The following is a 23,865-nucleotide window of genomic DNA, read 5'->3' on the forward strand; positions in this document are numbered from 1 at the left end:
CTGGAACAGTTCTTGCCTTGGAAAGTTCTCAGTGGTATTCCTTTTCCTATAATTATATATAGTTTGGTTAGTTGTAAGTAGTTTTTAGTCAGTTTAGTGTAGTTTGTGTATCTCAATTAGGTGGCGGAGTTTGGTCTGTTATGCAGTGCTGAGGCATGCCTCTGTCACAAGACTTCAAGCCCTGTACCTCCTGCAACTAGGCTATGCCCCTGAGCGACCCGCACTCTAGATGCCTGAAGTGCATGAAAGAGGCTCATACTGGGGACCGCTGCCAGATTTGCAGGGACTTTAAGCCTTGCATTGAAGAAGGCCAAGCTGAAGTATTTACTCTTGGAGGAGGCACTGAGACCGTCCTCTGAGACGAGCCAGACGGACTCAGCACTGAGTACATTGGTTTCGGTAAGGACTCTGCCATGCAAGAGTCCTGGCACTGTTTACCATCACCAGGACCAAGGAAAAGGCACAAGAAGCAGCCAAATGAGGGGGGACAATCTCTGGCACTGAAGACGGCCAGGCATAGGGATCGGAGTAGAGTGCGACCTAAGCCAGGCCACTCCTCTGCCTCAGTACCACAGCGGTCAGCACCATTGACCTCTGGCTCTTACGAAACACTGTTGCCTCTGGTACTGGATGAGCTGTCTGCTTTAGGAATGCAGCATGGTACTAGCACTATTGCAGTGCCCTCCACACTGGAGGCGTTTGCCACTGCCAGAGACCAGCTATTGCTGTCACAACTAGTATCTCTGGTAGTGCAGGAGTTGTCAGTATTGGTGCTGGCAGGCAAGAGGGAACCTGTTGTTCCCAGTGACCGTCTGGTATGAGGCCCAGCAGTACTGTCTAAGGCGAAACCAACAATGCTGGTCTTGACACAGGCTTCTCCACCTCGGCACTGGTCACCAGCACCAGAGGGAACTGCACTTCCATGGTCACCAGATAAACACTCATCATATTCTGAGTTGGAGGTCGGGTTGTACTCCTCCTGTCCCATGAGTCACTTCCGCCACTCTCCCAAACACTTCTACCCTGCACACGGGTGCCATCATGTATGTATGTATCCTGGAGGTCACTAGGCACCTATGCCAATGCAGTGGCCCTGTTGGAACCCATGGGTTTCCCCCAATTCAAGATTCCTGTTCAAGACACTCCTGTTTGTGTCTCTGAAAGAAGAACACCATCGCCTCACTGGGCAACATCTGATCTGGACTCCAGTGCCAAATTTCAGGACCCGGTTCTGTGGGATCCTGCTGACGCAGAAAGGAAGAGTATTCTCAGTGCTAGCCTCCTCCTCCTCCTCCCCTGACAAAGCTGTCAGTAATGAGCATGTCACCTCCCCAGGATGAGTATAGGGCTCACCAAGAGTTGTTGAAGACAGATAAAACCTCACCCTCAGTGGTGTTCCAGTAAGCTTCCTCTTTTAGACTAGTCTCCTAGTCTGGGTCCAGCAATCACTCACACCCCCTGTGGTTACTGTCCTTTGTTCCAGTTTCTTTCAGGTATCCTTGGGGGTGGAGAGGCTTTCTCTTTAACCAGCTGAAGACAAAATGAGGGGTCTCCCAGGAGTTTAAATAGACTTTCTCTTGTGGGTGGAGACCTCCTCCTCTCTCCTATGCAAAGTCCAGCTCCAAGATGGAGTTTTGGAGTCACATGGGCAAGTCATATGTCTGTGCATGACTCAGTTTTTACAGGTAGCCACCATTGTTTACATGCTACTCTAACCGTCCTCAGGTAGACGACTTATGTGGATTGAAGCCTTCCAAGATTCATTGTCCTTTAAGTATTTCTTGATTGGGCACTTAGTTTGCACATTCCTTTCTCAAGAAGCTGACCAAATGCTTTACTAAGGCTACTTAGAAGTCAAGCAAGTACACAGCCAATATTCATAACTTCGAATACAACAATGACACATACATACAAATAGAATGAATAGATTCAGTAGATCATAACCTTTACAGAGATGTTACATGGCATATGTAGCATAAAATATATTCCAGTTATGTCACATATATACATTCATAAGCATATTTCCATAGAGCCGTATAGGGTGCACCATTACAGGGTGGCCTTAAATTTAAGCATACAGGTGGAGGTACTGAAGGTGTCCTCCCATAATCTAACATTTTAGCCATGGCAGGCTCATCAAAAGTAGTCCTGTCTCTTAATGAGGCCATTAGGAGCCCTGTTGTACACCCCCACTTCCCTTCCCCCTACATCAAAAAGAGCTGAGAAAAAATACTTTTTGCCCTTCCAAGGTTATGAGTTCTTGTACATTCATGGTATCTACTGCCAATGAAAGAGAAAGGCAGGGTCATCAAGGTGCAACACCTATAGCAAAGGACTCCAAGGAACTGGATTTATTTAGTAGAAAGTTTTATTCTACTGCTGGGGTGGGGGGGGGGAGTATTGCAGCTTGGGGTCACAAATCAGCAGGTACTGCTGGGCAGATATGACTTCAACATGTGGGACTCCATGCAGAAGTTCAAGAGCTTGCTCCCCCGAGAGGCAAGGCAAGAGTTATCCTTGCTGGTGGATGAGGGCAAATGAGTAGCAAGGGCTTCCTTGTAAGCTGCCCTGGATTCAGTGGCCAAGTCCATGGCTTCAGTAGTGGCCGTGCGAAGGGGTTCAAGGCTACAGTCTTCTGGTCTCCCACAGCAAGTCCAACAGATCCTTCAGGACCTACCTATCGAGGGAGCATTGCTCTTTTCGGAGCAGACTGACATGAAACTTAATGGGTTAAAGGACTCTAGGGCAACCCTTAAATCCTTGGGATTGTGTATACCAGTGACTTCAAGGAGACAGCAGTGTGTCTGGTACTCTACCCCAGTCTTTCTCCAGTCACCAGGAGTGGTTCCTTCTCCTGGATATTATGAGGGAAGTTTTCCAGCAGTGAGGGATTCACCAATTCCGCTCCCTACAAGGCCATAGTCCAGTATCTCTCACGGATGCCTTCCTGCTACTATGGACAGGTCACCTGTACTACGCTTTCCCCCCCCCCCATTCCGCTTGTGCACAGGTACTACTAAAGATCAAGCAGGACCAGGACCAGGTCATTCTGATAGCCCTAACATGGCCCTATCAACGTTGGTTCGCCACCCTGGTAGGCCTCTCTGTGGTGGCTCCAGTCCTGCTACCTTTACACCTGGACCTGATCTCTCAGGACCATAGTCAGCTACTCCACCCAAAACACAGCTTCCTTCACCTGATGGCCTGGAATCTCCATGGCTAAATCCAGGAAATCAGGCTTATTTGCAGCAGGTGCGTCATGTCCTATTAGTAGTAAGAAGCCCTCCACTAGGGCTACTTACTTAGGAAATACTTGAGTATTTATTACACCTGAAGCAACAAGACTTAGCTATCTTCTGAGTTAGGGTTCACCTTGCACCAATATCAGCTTTATAACCAGTCTGTTTTTTTTTTACATGAAATGCCTATCCTTTTCTTCAAGGGCCTAGAAAGAGTATTCCTCCAAGTACAAGAGACAGTTCTTCCCTGGCACTTGAACTTGGTCTTATTGAAGCTTATGGGACCCCTGTTTGAGCTGTTAGCAATATGCTCCTTATTATACCACCTCTGGAAGGTGGCTTTCTTAGTGGCCAGAAGGATCTCTGAGATCTGCGCCCTCATATCAGAACCTCTGTATGCAGTCTCCTTTAAGTATACGGTGCAGGTATGGCCCCACCTAGTTTCCTCCCGAAGGTGGTTTCATAGATTCATAGCAATCAAGCAGACTTCCTACCTGTTTTCTATCTGACGCCACATGCAAATAAGGAAGGGCAGGTTCTTCCCTCATTGAATGTTAGATGAGCCCTAGTATTCTACATAGAAGGGACTAGACCATTTGTAAATTTACTGTTCATAGCAGTAGCTGACAGGATAAAGGGTCTCCCTTCCTCTGCTCAGAGAATTTCATATTGGATCATATGTGTTAGGATCAGGCGGGTTTTCCACCACCAGCTAACCTAACTGCTCACTCCGCAAGATCGCAAGCATCATCAGTGGCATTCCTAGCACAAATCCCTAGTCAAGCATTTGCAGAACAGAGATTTGGTCATCAGTACACACATTCTCTTTTCATTATGCCATCACTCAACAGTCCAGGGGCAATGTTGCAGTCAGCATGTCCATAAACGTCGATCCTACCACCTGCGCAACTGCTTGGGGGAGTCACATACAGTGGAATGCACATGTGCAATCATTCAAAGAAGAAAAAACTGTTATTAACCTTCCATAACCGTTCTTTAAGATGTGTTGCATATGTCCATTCTATGACCCGCCCTCTTACCCCTCTACATCGAAGCTAGTCAAAAAAGAAGGAACTGGGGGGTGCAGGGTCAGCTGGGGGCTTTATACTGGTGCTGTGAGGACGCAGCACCAGAGGGCTTGAACCACCCCAACAGATACCACTGAGGGAAAATGTTGTGGCGACTGTGTTTGAGATGTGCATATACCTACAACACATCTCAAAGAACAACAGTTACGAAGGTTAGTAACTTTTTTTTCTAGGGAAGGTCATGGCCATTCTCCAGCAGCACTGCTTTCCTTCTTTCTTGGACAGACCACCTAAACTACGCATTTCTACCTGTCCCAGCGCTTTCTTGAGTATTATAGAAGCTGAGGTGATAAAGCATGAGTCAATTTCATCATGCCCAGATGGACCAGGAGGTTCTAGTTTCCAGTTCTCCTGCACATGTCAGCCTGACCACCAGTCGGCATTAATTCCTTTCCAGACCTCTTGACTCAAGAAAAAGAGAATTCTTCATCTCATAGGTTGGTATTTGGATGGGCATCGGCTCTAAAATGTTCTTGTTCCCTGAATGTTCAAACCATCCTTATTAATAGTAGAGTGGACTCTGTGATAAATGAAGGGGAGAGGTAGCTCCCATTTATGGACACCCAGCCAGCGAGTTAGCTATAAAGTCCCTCTTGGTGGCTGTTCTCTGCTTGCTTTACCTGTAAAGGGTTAAAAAGTCTCCCTGGCTAGGTAAAAGAAAGAGAGTGGGCACCTGATCAAAGAGCCAGTGGGAGGGCCAGAACTTTTTAAAATTGGAAGGGGGGGGGAAACTTCCCTTTCTCTGTTGTTGCTCTCCTGATAGAGGGGACAGAGCGGGACAGGGCTGAAGCTATGCTGTGAAAAGCTTTAAAACCAGGTATGAAAAAGCATCGAATCATACCTCAACCCCACTTATCTGAAACTCCAAATATGTAAGTAATCAGGGAATGTCCAGGAAGATACGATCAGGGTTATTTTATTTCTTTTTGGCTTGTGGAAACGAGTAATTAAACCAACCCCTCAATGGGATCTTAATTTAGTGCTTCCAACAATCACTGTGCCACCCTTTTAACCTGATGCTTTACCAATCTATGAAGATTCCCTATCTTGCTGCTATCATCTCAGCCAGACAAATAAGCGAGTTGGGGGCCCTAATGGCAGACCCTCCTTATACTACATTTCATAAAGACAAGATCTCACTACAGCTATACTTGAAATTCACCCTTAAATCAATTTAGGAATTTCACATAAACCAGAATATGCACTTACCTGTGTTCTTTCTGAAGGCCCACACAGCCATTAAAGTAAGGAAACTTCATCTCCATGATGTGAGACAAGCTGTAGCCTTTTACCTACAGGGAACAGAACAAATCACAGTCACCTAGGCTGTTTCTGGCAGCAGCAGAATGAGTCCAAGGACAAGCTGTTTCCTCCCAGAGGATCTCAAAGTGGATCTCTGGCTGCGTTCTACTTTATCTACTGTCTTATCACATACAGGGTATGGGCTCACTCTACAAGAGCACAGGCAACCTTAGTACCATTACTCCAACAAGTACCTCTGCTTGACGTTTGCCAGGCAGTGATGGAGAGTTCCAGCCACACATTCATGAGACATTATGGTAGAAGTTCTGCAAGCAGCCATACCAGCTGCATCCTCCTTTTCTCTGAGTACTGCTTGTCAGTCACTCTCAGTGGAATACACACAGAGACCAGCACTCAAAGAAACAAGGGAATTTAAGTAGTCTTCATAACTGGAGTTCTTCAAGATGTGTAGTCCCTATCTGTATTCCACTACCTGCCCTTATTCCCCTCTACTTCGGATCTTCTCTGATCTGCAGTAAGAGGAACTGGAGGGGCATCAGTCTGCACCATCCTTTATGACCTCAGTCTGGAATCCGAGGGAAACAACTATGTAGGCACAGACCGACACTGCTTGCTAGAAATCTCCAGTCTCCGACACATCAGCGCACAGTGGAATACAGATAGGGACTACAGATCTTGAAGAATCTACAGATTTCCAATTATGAAGGGTAAGTAACTTCCCTTTTCTAAACATTTGTGTTTTCGAATAAGTTCTATTACTACATTATAATGTTACTATAGAAAATATTGATTAGAAAACTAATTGAATCCCTTACTGAGAGTGGATTTACAATGAATGCCAAATAAAGGCATAGCTACAGAAGGCTACACTTGAAAAGGACAGATTTTGTTCTGAGCTGCAGGAATGTATCTCCACTGACTCTGGTACAAAGTGTTGCATTTTTCTCAAAAGCAGTTTGTAATAACTTCAGTATCCAGTCTGCCCACTACCCTTACCCATTATCATTGCAGGTTAATTTTGTTGCAGCTATTGATGTATATGAAGATGGTGAAGCTGGTCTACTGTTGTGTTATAACTGTAAGTGTTGTTTTATTTGATGCGGGCAATAGCAAAGGAAGTTTAAAAACATTAATTATATCAGTCTGCTTGTATCAGTCCTGTTTATCTGTGGGATATGATTCTACATATTGCTAAGCAGTTTTTCAATATAATTTTCATTATTGTTTTATGACAAACTGTGCAGAATGTAGAAACATCAGCTACCTGCTTCTGTTTTCAGGTGTACAAATGAAATTCCCCAATTTTGGAGAACCACCTCTGGTGTTAATTACTCACCAAAATGTCAGCTGTGAGATATCCATTATTATAATCACCTCACTTATATGACCCCATTACCAGAGTGTCTGAACCCCTCAGGATCTTTTAATGAACCATTCAGTGATTAGGACTCTGGCCTGAGACTTTGATACAATTTCTTGCTCCGCCACAAACTTCCTGTGTAACCTTGGGCAAAACAATTAGGCCTCAACTTTTCAAAAGTATTTAGGTATTGCCATGCTCCACACTGCAATGCCTACCTCATTTAGGAGCCTAAGTGTCATTTTCAAAAAGGGTTCAGGCACTTATGAGCCTAATCCCATTGACAGTCAATGGAATTTAGGCTCAACTACCAAAATTCCTTTTGAAAATGAGACGTGGGGTCTTAAATTAAGTAGGCACTGCAACTCTGAGTGAAGCAATGCTTAAATACCTTTAAGAAATTGGGCCTTAGTCTCTGTCCAGTTCACCATCTGTAATGAATGTTATAGCATTTCTTGACAGCACAGAGATGTTGTGAGGATAAATACATCAAAAATTGTGAGGTGCTCAAACATTACAGTAATGAAGTCCATATAAGTCCCTGTTAATACAAAAGGCTAGCCATGTGAGGGAGCAATGGCATCCTTTCAGACAAAATTCAAGAGTTCAGTCCAAGTAAATAGAGTAAATAAAAAGAATAGGGATTTGTAAGCTGGTTTTCTGTTTTACTAGAATCCCTGTTGTGTGTAATACTCATAGAAAGGTGGTGATTTTCTTGATTTCAGCTTTGACTTTGCAGATATACTGATAATTTTTAAGCATATTATTCTTGGCTTTTATAATTCATAATTGAAAGAAATCCTGCAATTAGGGAAATAGATGGGGATTCATAGTCACATTGGATAATCACTGCAATAATTATGTTCTTTGAGTAATCAATGAATCCAGATTTTAAAAGCCAGTCAGTGGAGTCCTGCCTCGTATTGGCTGACGTAAGCTTTTATTCTTTCCTTTTTGCTTTTTAGTATTGGAAAATTACTAGTTTTATGATTAGAAGAAGGTACTGTAGAAGCACTTGCTGATGGAAAAACATGCAGTGCAGGAAAACCATGATAGAATTTGAGCCATTGTAAAAATAACACTGCAGTTCCTGAGAGACTGGGTGTACAAGTCATTTGATTAATAAAACTTCTGTGTCTAATATCCCCCAGGCCTCATATGGAAGTTTCCCTTCTCTGTACATTTCAGTCTTTGGAGAGTGTGAACTGTGCTAATATATGACTGCTTAAAGGGTGTTTCGTGCTAGCTGACAGATACTGTGCCATTGATGTAAACTTCACAACATTTCTTGCCTGTGTCTCTAGCCACAGAAAAGTAATGAAAGATCGAGAAACAAGCAAACACATGATTTCATAAAAGATTAATGAATTGTAAAATTCTTACAATTGTAAAATAAATTATCAATAGCTTTGACATCAAAGTAGACACTTAAAATCGGATTTTACCACAGATGAGACACAATATAGTATATATTACCCATTTTTCCTCCCTTTAAAAATTGTAGTCAGTAAATGGTCTTATGGGTTTAACAGCTGTATGGGAAGATATCAAATTTTCTAAGCCATTTTATTTAATATCAATTTGTGTCATTTTCTGTGTGAGGTAACAGATGTTTTTTGTTACAGATGTCTGCTACTACAGAAAGGTATGCCCCTATAATGAGGGTACTCCTTTGGTCCAGACATCGGCATCAGACTTCCACTTTAGTTGGAACCAGGTTCCTTATGCCATTGGTAAGAAAAGACTGTAGTAACCTAGTAGGATGGTTTAACATCTTCATTTGGTTTGTGTAGAGGTGCAGACTCACCTCTAAGGCACCTCCTGCTGGTTACTTTCAGAAATTAGCTCGTTCCAGCCCTGGAGTGCCCTCTGCAGGCTGGTGATCCACCTGTCCTCCGGCCCCCGTGTCTCTCCCGGACCCAGTGCTCTTGTACCTGGGGTGCTGTCCCCTGGTAGTAACCCCTCAGTCTTAGGGTCTCCCCTCCCTGGGGATCCCCCACCCACTACTCCCACTTCACCTAAGTATAAGGCTACTGCCAGTCATCGTCTAGCCCCATGCCCTGGGGCAGACTGCAGTATCAGCCTACTCATCACTGGCACGGTTGGGTTTGGACCTGCTGCCTTGGCCTACCCAAGGCTGGCCTCTGCAACCCCCAGTACCTATTGGCTTTATGCTAGGCTGTAGCCTGAGGCTTTCCAGGCTGGAGCTCCCCATCTCCTCTGCCTTTCCCCAGCCCTGCACCACTAAAGTAGCCTGCCTCCAGCTCCCTGCAACCAGGCCCTTCTCCCTCTACAGGCAGAGGGAGACTGTTTGGGCTCCTGGCTCACAGCCTTTTTATACAGGCCAGCTGTGGCCTGATTGGGGTGTGACCCAGCTACGGCTGCTTTCCCAATCAGCCCAGCTTTTAGAGCTGCAGCCCTGTCGGGGGCTGCTTTTTAAACCCCTCAGGGCAGGAGCACATAACCACTCTTCTACAGTTTGGAATTGTACTTGGCCCCTACGGGAGCAGCAGTGGCTGTTACAGAAATGCAGCCATATCACACTCAGTTCTAGGGCTGTGCCAGTTCACCTAGATTTTTGCATTTGACAGTTTAGAAAAGCAAGGAGCCTTTGGCAGATTCTTTCCATGCAGAAACAAAGTTCTGAGATCATTGGCTTTTTTTTCTTGTTCTCCTCAGCCCATTCATTTCCTTCTGCTCTGTTTGAGAGATTTCATCTACACCCTGCTAAACGTGGAGAGTCAGGCAGTCACACAGGCTTTATGCAGTTAGACATCCATGAGCATTTTAGAGGCTGTTTAAAAACTTCTAAAATGTTTACACTAGAGAGCGGAGATGTTAGAGGAGGTCAGATTTTCAGGAAACTTCTAGAATCTTTTTAAAGCTCTAGGTGCTTTTGTAAAACATCTGATACAAATATATGTTCATAATTGTTCTCAGTAATAGCAGCCCTTTTTCCCTTGCAGTTTGTGCTTTCCCTTATATCCTGGCTTTCACTACTGATTCCATAGAGATACGATTAGTGGTGAATGGGAACCTAGTCCACACAGCTGTGGTGCCTGAACTTCAACTTGTTGCATCAAGGGTAAGACATAGGAAAACAGTATTGGGCCCCTGTGTGAGCTCTCATTACAATATGTATGTGCAGTTCCTGGTAACACAGATTTCTGAGTGTGCAAGCATAGAATGGAAACAATCACCTTCAGAACAGTCTATTAAAATCACAAAAATAGTTGATCCTACATGAGCAAATTAGAGTGCAGATTATATTTGTAATTTGAAACAGTATACATAGATGTATGATCTTAAAGAAGCACAAGACTGCACATTTCATTGGCTGCAGTCACCATACATATTCCTTTTTTGAGTATAAATCTCAAATCCAAGGGCACACTATCATTTATAGGAGTTCTTGTGGCACCTTAGAGACTAAGACATTTATTTGAGCATAAGCTTTCGTGGGCTACAGCCCCCTTCAGGCTGTAGCCCACAAAAGCTTATGCTCAAATAAATGTGTTAGTCTCTAAGGTGCCACAAGTACTCCTGTTCTTCTTGCGAATACAGACTAGCACAGCTGCTACTCTGAAAACTATCATTTATATTACCATTGCTCACCCAGAGATGCTCCTTTTCCAATGTCTTTCCCAGTTTCTTTCATTTTACATAGTTTGGAATACTCCTTTCTCTTTTCCACTTGACAGTCCTCTGATTGAATAAAGGGTAAAGGGGTTCGGTGAGTCACCAGATCTGAGTGCATGGAGTAAGTGCAAATAGGCCAACTTCATCCTTGGGTAATTCCGTGATTTCAAGGATGAAGATGGCTCAGTGTGTTTTGTGTTTAGTCCTTATAGATGCACCAGAAAAGGAGGAGGGAGAATTCTCTATTTGTAATGAGGAGCAATGATAGTAAAGGAAAGATTAGGCTACATTTTCTAACTTCATATGAACACCAGTTGGTTATTGAGCCAAACCCTGGAACTCTGGTCCAGTTCCTCAGTTGTATTTGAGGAGCACACAGCATACCTGGGAGGGCAGGAGTGTGCCAATATGGCTCGGTGCTGTTTTTGACCTTCTCCCATTCCTGGAGCCATCTGGGCTGGTCACCTTTGCCCTTCAGGCTATTCTAATGTGCATTGTCTAATGTGCACTGATTGCCAACAGGGCCAAGGGGCCCAGTCAGGAATTGACAACCCTCTGGAAAGCCCAGGCCATGCCACTTTCTGTAACTGCAAGTAGGGGGATCATGTAGGAGCTGGCTGCTCTGCCAACGGTATACCACCAGAGGATTCTTTTACTCTGGGGTGATCCTCCCAGGGCCAGCTCCAGATGTCTTTAAGGTCTTTCCATTGGCAAATCTGTATACAGTGGCTGCACCATTTAAAGGACAACTCTTTGGGCACAGTCTCAATGATAAACTGGGAAGTCTTGCTGTGCTAACAGTGTGTTATTTGTCATTTCAGTCAGATATTTATTTTAAAGCTACTGGAACAGTAAGTGGATCATCCAATAGCAGTTCCAAGGAAACTAGTTCAAACAGTTCTCCTCAGACTCCAACAGCTCATGAAATGCCAGAATTTCCTTCTTCCTCAGCGGAAGGTAAAGTATTGTTGGGGCTGGTTGTGTGTTGGCTTTGAATCACTCTGGCAATTATCATGTTTCCAATACCTCTGGGCTTTTGGTTTCATGAATTTGGAGATGGTGAAAGATTTTGGATTGATAGCCCTCGTGGCTGAAGACCGAAATTTTCTATTCATCCATAGAAGTGGCTGTGCACACCTGCTCTACTTCACCTCCTGCCAATATTGCCTCAGCACTGCTCTGGAGGGACCTTTCCTAGGAAGAGGAGGAGGAGAATCCAGTTTCAATGGCCTGCTGAATCTTTGACAACTATTTTTCTGGGATAAGACTGCAAACAAAGATGCCAGTTATGATGGGGGGAGGTTCAGAAAAGAGACAGTTACCTACTAAGAACTGAACTGAGACACCCTCCCAACACCCAGCTCTTTTCACCGCGGGAGTATTACAGTTTCTTTATAGAATGAAAATAGTAATTAGGCAGCCCCAGCCCCAAAGAGCTTGCAATATCACTTTAGATATGACACTATCAGTGGATTAACAGTAGGGGGGATAAATATGAAATGACAAGGGCCCAATAACAATATCACACACTGTACACCAGTGGTTCTCAGCTAGGGGTACAAGTACCCCTGGAGGTACGCAGAGGTCTTCCAGAGGGTACATCAACTCATCTAGACATTTGCCTAGCTTTACAACAGGCTATGTAAAAAGCACTAGCAAAGTCAAACTAAAATTTCATGCAGACAATGACTTGGTTATACTACTCTATGTATTATACACTGAAGTGTAAGTACAATATTTATATCACAGTTGATTTATTTTATAATTACATGGTAAAATGAGAAAGTCAGCAATTTTTCAGTAATAGTGTGCCATGACACTTTTGTGTTTTTATGTCTGATTTTTGTAAGTAAGTAGTTAAGTGAGGGGAAATTTGGGAGTTTCAAAGCAAATCAGGCTTTTGAAAGAGGTACAGTAGTCCTGGAAAGGTTGAGAGCCACTGCTGTACATCTCTCTGGCTCAGTTAAATATGTTTCTGCTGCTATATAGCTGTGATAGAAAAAAAACGGAAAGTAATAATTTTAGTTCTTCAAGTGCTTGCTCATGTCCATTCCATGTTAGGTGTGTGTGCTCACCACATGCAGCAGTGCCACAAGTTTTTCCTTCAGTGGTATCCGTAGTGGACTGGGTCTGGCGCCCACTGGAGTGACATGTGTATGCTGTAGTATAAGGGGCGCCACTGGCTCTCCCCCACTCTCAGTTCCTTCTTATCACCAGTGATGGTGATAGTACATTCCTTTGCTTCCGAAAACCTTTTTTTCTGTAGAACTGTTCATTCCAAACCTTTCTATTGTACATAGTTATATCAACTAGTATTAGTTCCCTTAGTGTGTTTTAGTTGTCCCAGACGGGACTTAGACTTGGGACGGAGCATGCCCCACTCCCTGGGCTTTAAGAACTGTGACTGCTGTAAGAAACCCATGCCCATCAGTGACCCCCACACACACCAGTCGTTTAAGGTGTTTGGGAGAATCTCATGTCAGCGACAGGTGTTGAATCTGCAAGAGCTTTAAGCCTCGCACTAAGAAAGAGTAGGACATCCAACTTGAAGCACTCCTTATGGAGTCAGTGCTGACACCACCGGAGCATCTGAGATCAGACTCCACACCCAGCACCATAGTGTCAGTGCGGAGCGGCCCGTGGGTGCCATCATCAGACAGATGACAATCCACCTCCCTGGCACCAAGCAGTAAAAAGAGGAAGACTGGGAGGGCAAGGAGAGGGAAGGAGGCGAGCCTAGACACAACGAATGGTGGCTCATTGCTTCCAAGTGGGAGTTGGGCCCTAGCTTCAGTTGAGCAGATTAGCCCATCCCGGAATGTGCCGGCCACCCCGGACAGTAGCATGACAGTCCGGCACCTGGCAATGCCGTTGACCCCAGAGACCCTACAGGCAGCGCAGGAAAGTTGTCCCTCCTGGTGCCGCCCACACTGGCTACAGCAGCTCCCACATCAAGGAGTAAGCCTGCCCTTGGACCACCACCTCAATCCCCATCAATACGGTACTGCTCACCACGTCAGGGAGCATTCCGCCAGCGCTCGCCTGTGCAGAGCCACCACGCCTCAGACATAGGGCTACATACCAACTGGAGCCCTTGGCACAGGTCTCCAGGCTCTGGCCATCATTCTGCAGGTTCAACGCCTCAATCACCGATGGTATGGTATAGAGTTACTGAGGCACGTTCATCCCCACGACCCTGATCCCGGGAGTGTTGCTCGCCTTCAGATTGCTGCCGCTGTAGCGGAAACCTCCATCAAGACTCTTGGTATCGGTCACCGGCCTATAGCCAGAGGTTGCTATACCAGCATCAACACTCGTCATTGCGGCGTTGGTCACTCTCTTACTCCTGCTTCCGCTCTATAGGCTGAAAGCGGTTGGGAACTGCTTGGTGTAGATTGCCATGGTACCGTCATGGATCAGCCAAATGCCGATGCCAGTCACCAGGATCTCGACGCAGTGGATTATCTCCCACATACAGATCCCACTCAGAGTGTGGCGGTGGACACAGCCGGACCAAGACGACTGGTCGGCCTTCGTGTGGTCCCGGTCTCCGGAATATGGCCCTCCATCCCTGGGCTTGGAGTTGGACCAGGAACCCCGATAGGTGGCAACACCGGTACTCCCTGTCAGCACTTCCATGGCCACAGGATCAATGGCCGTGCTGTGGCACCTTTGGAACCTGTGTGATTCACGCAGCCGCCCCAAAGGCATAAGTCAGTGTCAGGAGTCTTTGACAAGTTCTCTGCCTTGGTCTCCTGCCCACCTGAGATGGAGGCTGCTGTGCCTGTGACCCCCCATGTCCAACAGATGGGGAAGAAGGCCATGCCGAGCAGGTCATAGATGTGGGGACTCTTGCTGCACCTACATCCTCTTCCTCATCCCGCAGTGAGGCCATCATGGGACCCCCGCCTATGGCACCCAGGACAATGGCACAGCTCATCAGGAGATTTTGAGGAGGGTAGCCTCGAACTTGGGACTAGAAACCGAGGAGCTAAAGGAGCCCCTGGACATTCTCTTCAACATCCTCAGCTCCGTAACACTTGCTAGAATCATGCTGCTAGTACATGAGGGGGAGGCCAAGATTACCAAGACCCTCTGGTAGACTTCCGCATCTATACCCCCATTTTCCAAGTGGGCGGAGCGCAAGTCCTATGTCCTTGCTAAAGGGTATAAATACCTGTATACCCACCTTCCCCGAACTCGCTAGTAGTGTCTTCTGTCAATGAGCGGGAAAGACAGGGACAACCGGAGGCTATTCCCAAAAATAAGGAGCTGAAAAAGTTGGACATATTTGGGAGAAAGGTTTGTTCATCATTGAGCCTACCTGGAGTCTCTGTCACCGGGGGCCAGTGACTGGGACGCGGCGTTGGCAGCATCCACTGTGCCCTCATAAACTAGAGATTGGAATTCCTGCTGCTTATCCGGGAGGAGGAATTCAGTGAATTGGGCCAATGTTGGATGTGAGTGGGAATCACATTTGGCCCGTGTGGCTTCGTAACTCGTAATGCGGAATTGTTGTCCTACTGAGGAATAGACCTTATGCCCAATAAAGTCAAGTTTTTTTGGCTGCACGATCCAGTGGGATACAGTGGAAGTGGTCGTGTTGGGCATGCTCCATGGCGACTTGGATACCAAGGAATTACAGAATGGGTGTTGGAAAAGGAAGTCCATACCCTTGACTGGCACAGAGTAGGTGTACATGATGCCAGCTGGAGAATGACATTAGGGATGGGCAGGGCATTGTGAGTGGAGCCTGGAGGCTGAAGGATATCCCAGAATTGATCCTGAGGGTCCTGGATGTCCTCTATGGGAAGATTGTGATCATTGGCCATGCATCGCAAAAGGGCTCGATATTAGGCATGATCATCTATAGGAGAGCGGGTGGGGAGGGTATGAGAGCATCATCCAGGGAGGAGGAGGCACTGGTGTTGACCCTGGTGCCAGCGGTTCCAGAGGCACCATTGGTGCGGGCAGGTTCAGTGGAATGGGAGCATCCACAGGAGAGTCATAGGTTGCAGTAGTTGACAGAGAACGTTGGTGATGCATCCACCATTGGTATGGGTCCCAGCTGCCCAATAGGGCCAGGCGTATGGGGTCGCTTGGAACCGATGGTTCCCTTGGGTAGGTGAACCACGGATCCACGAAGTGCCCATAAGGTGAAGGATAGGGTCGTCCTCTAGTATCTGGGCTGTATGAGTGGGCAGGAGAGAAAGGTGGGTCCACCTTGGAGGACCAGTCCTAGCCCAAAGATGGTTCCAGCAGAGGTAGAGCCATTGGAGCAGTGCATTGGAGAGCCCACAAACAGGAGCAGCAGCTCAGCCGTGGGTGTTAATGGGGACAGGCATCCTAGTGTGTGCAGGACCAGGTGGGAGACCCCCGATGGTCCTGGCAGAGTGGACGGTGACAGTGGTGAAGGCTGAAGTGTCTCCTGGTTGAAGTTGTCATTGGGGAACAGGGTGCCGAGACTTATGCTCCAAGCAGGACTTCCTTAACTGGAGGGCCTCCTCTTCTGCACGCAACTTTTCACCTGACCTGGCACAGCTCAGGGAGGAAAAGCTGCCCTTCGGAGCAGTCTCCATCAGGGATCTTCCCTTGTGTCCATGCAAGTGCTTCTTACGAGCATGGTGCTTGGAAGGATGTGGAGGTGCCACTGGTGCTGGGTGGGATGGGCTTGGAGCGGAACTGACTGCCAGGCAGAATGGTGGTCCATCAGTGCTGGTTCCTATGGAGGAAGTGGGTACATATCCCCCTCCATTAGGAATTTGCGGAGATGAAGCTCACAAGCTTCCTGAGTTCTAGGCAGGAAGGAGTAGCAGATGGAAAAGCATGTAACTACGTGAGCTTCACCCAGACAGTATAGGCATCATCGGTGTTCTGGGAATTCCTACAGCTAATTCCTAACTAAACTAACAACTTCAAGATAAGGGAAAATGAGGATGGACAACTACTCTATAACTAACTATATACAGTATACCATCAGAGACTACAATTTTTAAAAGAATAGCAATGAAGATAGAGAAATGAGGGTTCTGACTATGGCCATGCAGCGGTAAGAGGGAACTGGAGTGTTGTCGACCTGCACAGCTTCTTAAAGCCTCGGACGCACCGTGTGGTGGATGCACATCTGAATCAACAGGTACTAATATGACCAGCTCCGGCGCATGGCACGCATACCCATCCGTGATTGGAATCCACATAGGGATCATCATTCGAAGAAGAACTTATAGCATAGTTTCAGAGTTATGAAGTACCAGTAACAGTATTAGTTTAAGCAATGCTACCAAAGAAAGCAGGGCTACAAAGAGGTACACATGTCCCTGTGAAGTTACTGCCCAGTTGTTCATAGCGGATCTCTGATGGTAACATTGAAAAGGGGATATTGCATCCCCATTGTCTTCAACTGGCATATAAACTATTTTAAGAAAGGGAACAGCAATCCTTGTTTTCCCCTCATCTTGTGCTCTATATCAATAAAATGCTATCGTCACTCCACTATAAAATCTACTCTGCTAAAAGCATCTGCTGTCTAGTTCCAGTGTACTTTTATGTCCAATCGTCTGTTTATTTAGATGGTAAGCACTGCAGGTAAATGGCCATGTCTATGTGATCAGCTGAACATGTTGTCACCACTCAAGTGATAAAAAGTAATGTGTCCAATTATTATTACTGTGAAAATATGAAAATCTCTTTCTGGTTGTTTTTTCTGTGTTTCAGGTGAAGTTCAGTATAAAAACTTATACAAAATTCCTCTCAGTAACCTGGTTGGGAGGAGCATTGAACGACCTCTGAAGTCACCATTAGTCTCCAAGGCTATCACCACCTCAACTTCCAGTGTTACTGCCTCAGCTCCTGTCAGTCACTCATTATCTTTGTCTCGTATGGAAATTAAAGAAATTGCAAGCAGGACACGCAAGGAACTGCTGGGTAAAGATTCTCGATTGATACAATCAATTCCCAATTATACTACCTGGACTCTCTGTCACCCATTTAGATTTCTGGAGTGACATATAGCAGAAAATACTACAAAAATAAAAGGTCAGCTGGTGAAAAAAACAGCCTCTTTGTGAAAAGGCTACATGCTTTAAAGAAAACAATAAATACTTTGGTAATCGGGTGTCCGATTAGCTAATGCACAGAGTAGGTCTGTACTCTAACCCAGTCGTAACGTAGCCAGTGTCTGAAGCCAATGAAGGGTATTGTATCTATAACAGATCCATGAATGTTTAATCTCTTTTCTGAAAGCTAAGTCTTTTATTCCTTTATTGAGGCCTCTTGGATGAGAAAGTTCCCAAATCAGAAGTAGCACAGAAGCAAAAGAAGGTTCCTCGAAAACCATCAGACCACAAGCAGGGAGCAATAAGGTCAACAAGCAGTGACAGGTAAAGAGGAGGATTTAAAAATTAGAATCCTTGGGTCCTGACCCTGAGTGGGGCTGCTGGGCTGTACTGTAACACTAATGATAATTTTAAACTGTAAACTGTTTAAAAAAAATTGTCCATAACGCTGCCCCGATAGTGTCAGAACTGGGACCAGTAATAATTTTGGCTAAGGATTATCTATATTTTCATATCATCTCTAGTTTCTAGGTGTTTATAGCCTTTTTGAATTATATCTGCCTGTATACCTAGGAACCAAATCATGGACCTGTGAACAAAACCAGACTAAATGGGCCTTGATAAGGTAACTACCATGTTTGGGCCTCCCTCAAAAGGATTTTGGCCAACAGATTTGCAGATTATGGATTCACTGGTGTGACAGGGTTAGGCCAGACAGCTACAGGAGAGTGCAGGAAGGAAGGTATTAGCCTCAGGATAAGCAGGTCCCTCTTCCCCTGGTAACTGAGCAGGGGTTACTCCAGGTTCATTAGGACACCTGGAGTCAATTAAAAACCTGCCAGAATGGATTAAAAGCATTCCCCCTCTGCGAGTCGGGGTGATAGGCGTGAGAGTGAAGGTGAGCTGAGTGGTGCGGAAGCTAACAGGGACCAGGGGAAAATCCCACAGGTATAGAGACTGGGGAGAAACCCTACCCTAAGCACGAGCTAAGGACCCTTTTCCAGGGCCAAAGACCTGAAAAAAGGACCCTGCCAGAGGGGAGAGACTGAGCCGTGCATTTGGTGTGGTGCTGCCATGTCCAGAAGGATTACCAGAGACTAGGGGCTCTCTCTGCCCCAGCAAGACAGTCGGGAGGAACCCTGCCCAAGAAAAGTGGGGACAATAAGCCAAGGAGTGTGGGGAAGTAACCCATGGAAGCTAGCAGATTTCATAGAAACTGGTAGCATGAGGCTGCTACTTGTTGGGGCCCAGAGTAGAGGGTGGAACCAGGCCTCTCCCCACCCCCCTTTCCTCCCACTCGATGTCCACCAAGTAAGCCAGAAGCCCCAGTGAAGCAGTGAGGGCCTAGTAGGCCCAGAAATGGGAAGGCCGCTTGGAGGCAGAATTTCCTCACCCATCATAAACTGAGGAGGGTGGATTCTGAGAGAGGAGACGCTATCCTGACCCACCGCTAGAAAGAAGCGTGGGACCCCACTAAAGTGGAGAAAAAACCCTGTTCCCTCTTCTCCACAGTTCTGCTACATATATAGAATTTCTCTAAACTGCCTTCCCCTCAGCCCTCTTGCTCCCTGCATACTCAGTGCACTATAGAATCTACACTTGAGAAGAGCAAAGGCAGCATTTGGCCCAGACAATGACTGACTGGTGATTTTTTTCATTAACACAATTTTAAATTACAGAGGATAAAAGTAAATTGATTTAAATATTTTGACTAGAAATGACAATATAAAATATTTGTTTGAGATGCCATCCATGAACATTAACTGCTGGGGATATTTGATTGTCTGTAAACTTGATATTTTTGTGCATTTTCTATTGTCCAGATTGGTGGGAATATGAGAGAATACTCTGAAAAATCAGAGTTAAAAGGAAAGGGGTCAAACTATTCCAAGGTCATAGATCTGTCTTTAGACTAACCTGGTTGCGCCCAGGGATAACTGTTCTTTTGCTTCTTGCTTTGATCTAAGTGTTTTCACAGAGATTTTGCCTTCCTTTCTGCAGAATAATTTCAAGCTCTTTTGAAAGCAGTTCTGAAGGGCGTCACCTTTCCACTAGTTCAGATCCTGATACTGCAGCAAACCGGGAGGAGAGCCCACCATCTAGCAGTCTATTTTATCTCACTACTTCATTTGATGAAGACATCATTGACTTGAAGTGAAGACAATCTTAAGTCCCTTATTCTCTCCTTTTCCTTTTCTTATGACTCTGAAGGCCTTATAGCAATGTCACAACACTGCTTTTAGTGATAACATATGGCTGGAAATAGAGTTCGTGAATATTCTCTACAGAACCAAACTGGGTGAAGCTTTTTTGCCCTCTTTATGTATGCCTTTCTCAGTTAAAGAACCAGTGGTTTGTACTGTAGCAAGGTGGTAGATATCAGTGGTAGTTTTAGGATCATAATTTTAAGTAAATAAAAGGATTCATTTTTATTCTGTCTGAACTTATGTTTGGAGTACATGAATGAGAGTAACACTTAGCTGTGTTATTTACAGCCGCTGATATTACAAATTGTTCCATAGCAGAGTGTGTCATGTAGAAAGATGATATTTATAAAGAAAATTAATTTATTCCAATTTTTTTAAAAGATAAAAACAAACTTGTGACAAAGTTCTTTTCAGCCAGGATCATCTATCCTTGAAGTGGTACTGTTCTGTTATAATGTTTACTGAAGAACTAAGGATATTCTATGAAGATCAGGTAAGATAAAGCATACATTTTTAACAGTGAGAGTAAATTACAGAGAATAAAGTGAATGTTTTTCTAAAAGTTCTGCTCTAAGGATTATTTTGTGTAAGTTAAATGGCCTGTATTATACAGGAGGTGAGACTAGATGATCACAATGGTCCCTTCAGGCCTTGGAATCTATGAATAAGATACAAATATGCTTTCTTAGCTCTCATCTTTCCATGTACATTTTTTCTGAGAGGGACCCGAAAACAAGATTTAGAGTAAAAATTCCAGAATGCAGAGAATTTTGTAGAAAAATATTAACTTTCAAATTATTCATCTAAAAATTGAAAATCAAAGATAAAGGAAGAAAGAGATGCATCAGGCTAACAAAGCAACTGGAATATTATCCCTGTTATATACTTGCAGACTTCTTGAAAACAGAGTATGTAGGATGCAGCATCTGATTTTGCATTTCATTTTCTATCAATGTTTTGACTTGCAGAGAAACCTCCTGTTAACATGCAGGCATCTGTATTTGTTGCTGTTTGCTTGTGCATTAGCTGTTTAAATTATAACATTTTAGACTGCTCCAAATAGCTACATTTTGCTGAGTGAATCCAGGCTGAAATTTCACTGAACAGCTAGGTTTTTGTGATGAAATAGTAACAATAAACCTTTTGATGTATGAAGGACAGATTTCACCTACAAAATGATTCTTGAGACCTTTCCTGCATTTTCTGTATGCCAAAAAATCAATTTGCAACAAAAATCAAAATGTTTTGCCTTTTCATGAAATTGTGTGAAGTTTTCCTCCTTTTTTACTTAAAGATGTTAGCTCTGTTTACAAGTTATTTCTTGTTCCATAATTAGAAATCGTTCAGCATCTTCATTATTTTAGGGATGGCGTGCTGGTGTCATAGTTTGTTTCCTTCTTAGCATGAACAGCTGAAAACTTGTGTCTTTTAAATGAGTGTATCAGAATATAATCCAGTTTCCTGCCTAGTACTCTGTTACCAACCTTTTACTAGTATAGGTAGCTGCTAATTTCTCCACCAAGAAAATATTAGTTAACTTCATTTAAAGGATCGTTTCTTATTCTCAGCTGTAACAGCTGATCAAGTAAAGAAGCAATATTTTCAGCTGCAATCATTCTTTCAGTAGAATAAAGTATTTTAACCAGTGATTAGTATTACTGTATTTTTAAACAAGTAAATCTGTGTGTTGTAATTCTAAGAAAAAGCATATAAGAAAAGCGAGCTGAAATTGTTTGCCAGAGATTTCAACTCTTGTGAGAAAGCATTCCACAATCGCTGGAAAGAGCTTATACACCCTATACCATTTACCAGTTCAGTTAAGGTTGAAAAATTAAGCTGAAAGATGCAAAGAGTGGCACTTACTTTTGATGGAGTCTGGGGCCTGTTGTGTGTGTGAAAGGCAGTATTTCTTTATACAACTATATTCAGGGCAGACCATGTTAGCATGCAAGTGAACATGTATGGGGGCTCATTGCACCTGCTTTGGGAGCACTAATTGCACTAACATCTCATCCTGAAAGAAACAATAATATTTTCTTTCCCTTTCTTTATCCTCAACCTTGTTCCCTTATGTTGCTTCTGTCGTGTTAGTTGTACGTGCATATGCTCATGGGTTATTTTGGAGCCTATACTCGTGTTGCAAACTCAGGCTTTAGTTAAAATAAAATTTTAATTGGAAATTTTGTTTTGGTTTGTCAAAATATTAAATTGTAAATTGAAATAGCTCATGGAACTGTTCTCTTCTTCTGATATTCTAGCAGAGTCCACACAACTCAGCATATAAAAATTAGCATTGGCTAGAGCTTGATGCTGCTGAGGGAGCTAAAAGGGCATATTGAAAGGACTTAGCAAAGAGCTACATAATCAGTAGGGCTGTCAAGCGATTGAAAAAATTAATCAGGCAATTAAAAAAAATTAATCACGTAATTAATTGCACAGTTAAACAATAATAGAATACCATTTATTTAAATATTTTGGATGTTTTCTACATTTTCAAATATATTGATGTCAATTATAACACAGAATACAAAGTGTACAGTGCTCATTTTATATTTATTTTTTATTACAAATATTTCCATTGTAAAAAAACAAAAGAAAGTATTTTAAAATCACCTAATACAAGTAATCTAGTGCAGTCTCTTTATCATGAAAGGTGAACTTACAAATGTAGAATTATGTACCAAAAAACTGGATTCAGAAATAAAACATGTAAAATGTTAGAACCTGTAAGTCCACTCAGTCCTACTTCTAGTTCAGCCAATCGCTCAGACAAACAAGTTTATTTATATTTGCAGGCTATAATGCTGCCCGTTTCTTATTTACAATGTCACCTGAAAGTGAGAACAGGCATTCGCATGGCACTGTTATAGCCAGCATCGCAAGATATTTACATGCCAGATGCACTAAAGATTCATATGTCCCTTCATGCTTCAGCCACCATTCCAGGCTGATGGCAGGTTCTGCTCGATAACAATCCAGAGCAGTGCAGACTGATGCATGTTCATTTTCATTATCTGAGTCAGATGCCACCCACAGAAGGTTGTTGGTTTTTTTTGATCGTTTGGGTTCTGTAGTTTCCACATCAGAGTGTTGCTCTTTTAAGACTTCTGAAAGCAAGCACCACACCTTGTCTCACTCAGATTTTGGAAGGCACTTCAGATTCTTAAACCTCAGGTCGAGTGCTGTAGCTATCTTTAGAAATCTCACATTGGTAGTTCTTTGCGTACTTGTGGCACCTTAGAGACTAACAAATTTATTTGAGCATAAGCTTTCGTGGGCTACAGCCCACTTCATCGGATTCATAGAATGGAACATATAGTGAGGATATATACACAGAGAACATGAAAAGGTGGGAGTTGCCAAACCACCTCTAAAAGGCTAATTAATTAAGATGAACTGTTGTCAGCAGGAGAAAAAAATTTTGTAGTGATAATCAAGATAGCCCATTTAAGACAGGTTGACAAGAAGTTGTGAGGATACTTAACATGGAGAAATAGATTCAATGTGTGTAATGGCTCAGCCATTCCCAATCTCTTATTTAAGCCTAAATTGATTGTATCTAGTTTGCATATCAATTCAAGTTCATCAGTTTCTCGTTGGAGTCTGTTTTTGAAGGTTTTCTGTTGCAAAATTGCCACCTTTAAATTTGTTACTGAATGGCCAGGGAGGTTGAAGTGGTCTCCTACTGTTTTTTTAATGTTATGATTCCTGATGTCAGATTTGTGTCCATTTATTCTTTTGCGTAGAGACTGTCTGGTGAACCAGTGAAATTGTTGCATGCAAAATTAGCTATAAAGGCAGTGATTGGTCAATTTACCTCTGATACCACAATGGTCTAGGACTCCTGGCACAGCATAGATACGTTTTACTATAGTTGTACCCAGCATGGATGTAGTTTGTAAAGTTAAAATGACTGAGAACGTAAAATTTGGATGGCAACAGCCTGCTACTATGACTGATGACTAAACCTGGTGATATTCTGAACAAAAAGAGCCCTCAACCATGCTTGTAGCT

General features: G+C 43.9%; 1 protein-coding gene across 2 annotated transcripts in view; it reads left to right on the forward strand.

The window, feature by feature from the left end:
* The window catches only part of GARNL3 (GTPase activating Rap/RanGAP domain like 3), a 159,677-nt gene extending 137,395 nt beyond the window's left edge, over positions 1-22,282 (forward strand). For both annotated transcript variants that reach the window (XM_030535650.1, XM_030535651.1), the window contains 8 exons: positions 6,602-6,668; positions 8,576-8,683; positions 9,917-10,035; positions 11,411-11,546; positions 17,304-17,513; positions 17,857-17,968; positions 19,646-19,798; positions 20,266-22,282. In XM_030535650.1, coding sequence (XP_030391510.1) covers positions 6,602-6,668; positions 8,576-8,683; positions 9,917-10,035; positions 11,411-11,546; positions 17,304-17,513; positions 17,857-17,968; positions 19,646-19,798; positions 20,266-20,353 — 993 coding nt within the window. In that variant the 3' untranslated portion in view covers positions 20,354-22,282. The remainder of the gene's footprint in view (positions 1-6,601; positions 6,669-8,575; positions 8,684-9,916; positions 10,036-11,410; positions 11,547-17,303; positions 17,514-17,856; positions 17,969-19,645; positions 19,799-20,265) is intronic.
* Positions 22,283-23,865: the final 1,583 nt, after the last annotated feature.

This window comes from Gopherus evgoodei, chromosome 16 (assembly GCF_007399415.2).
Source record: "Gopherus evgoodei ecotype Sinaloan lineage chromosome 16, rGopEvg1_v1.p, whole genome shotgun sequence".
Classification (NCBI taxonomy): Eukaryota; Metazoa; Chordata; order Testudines; family Testudinidae; genus Gopherus; species Gopherus evgoodei.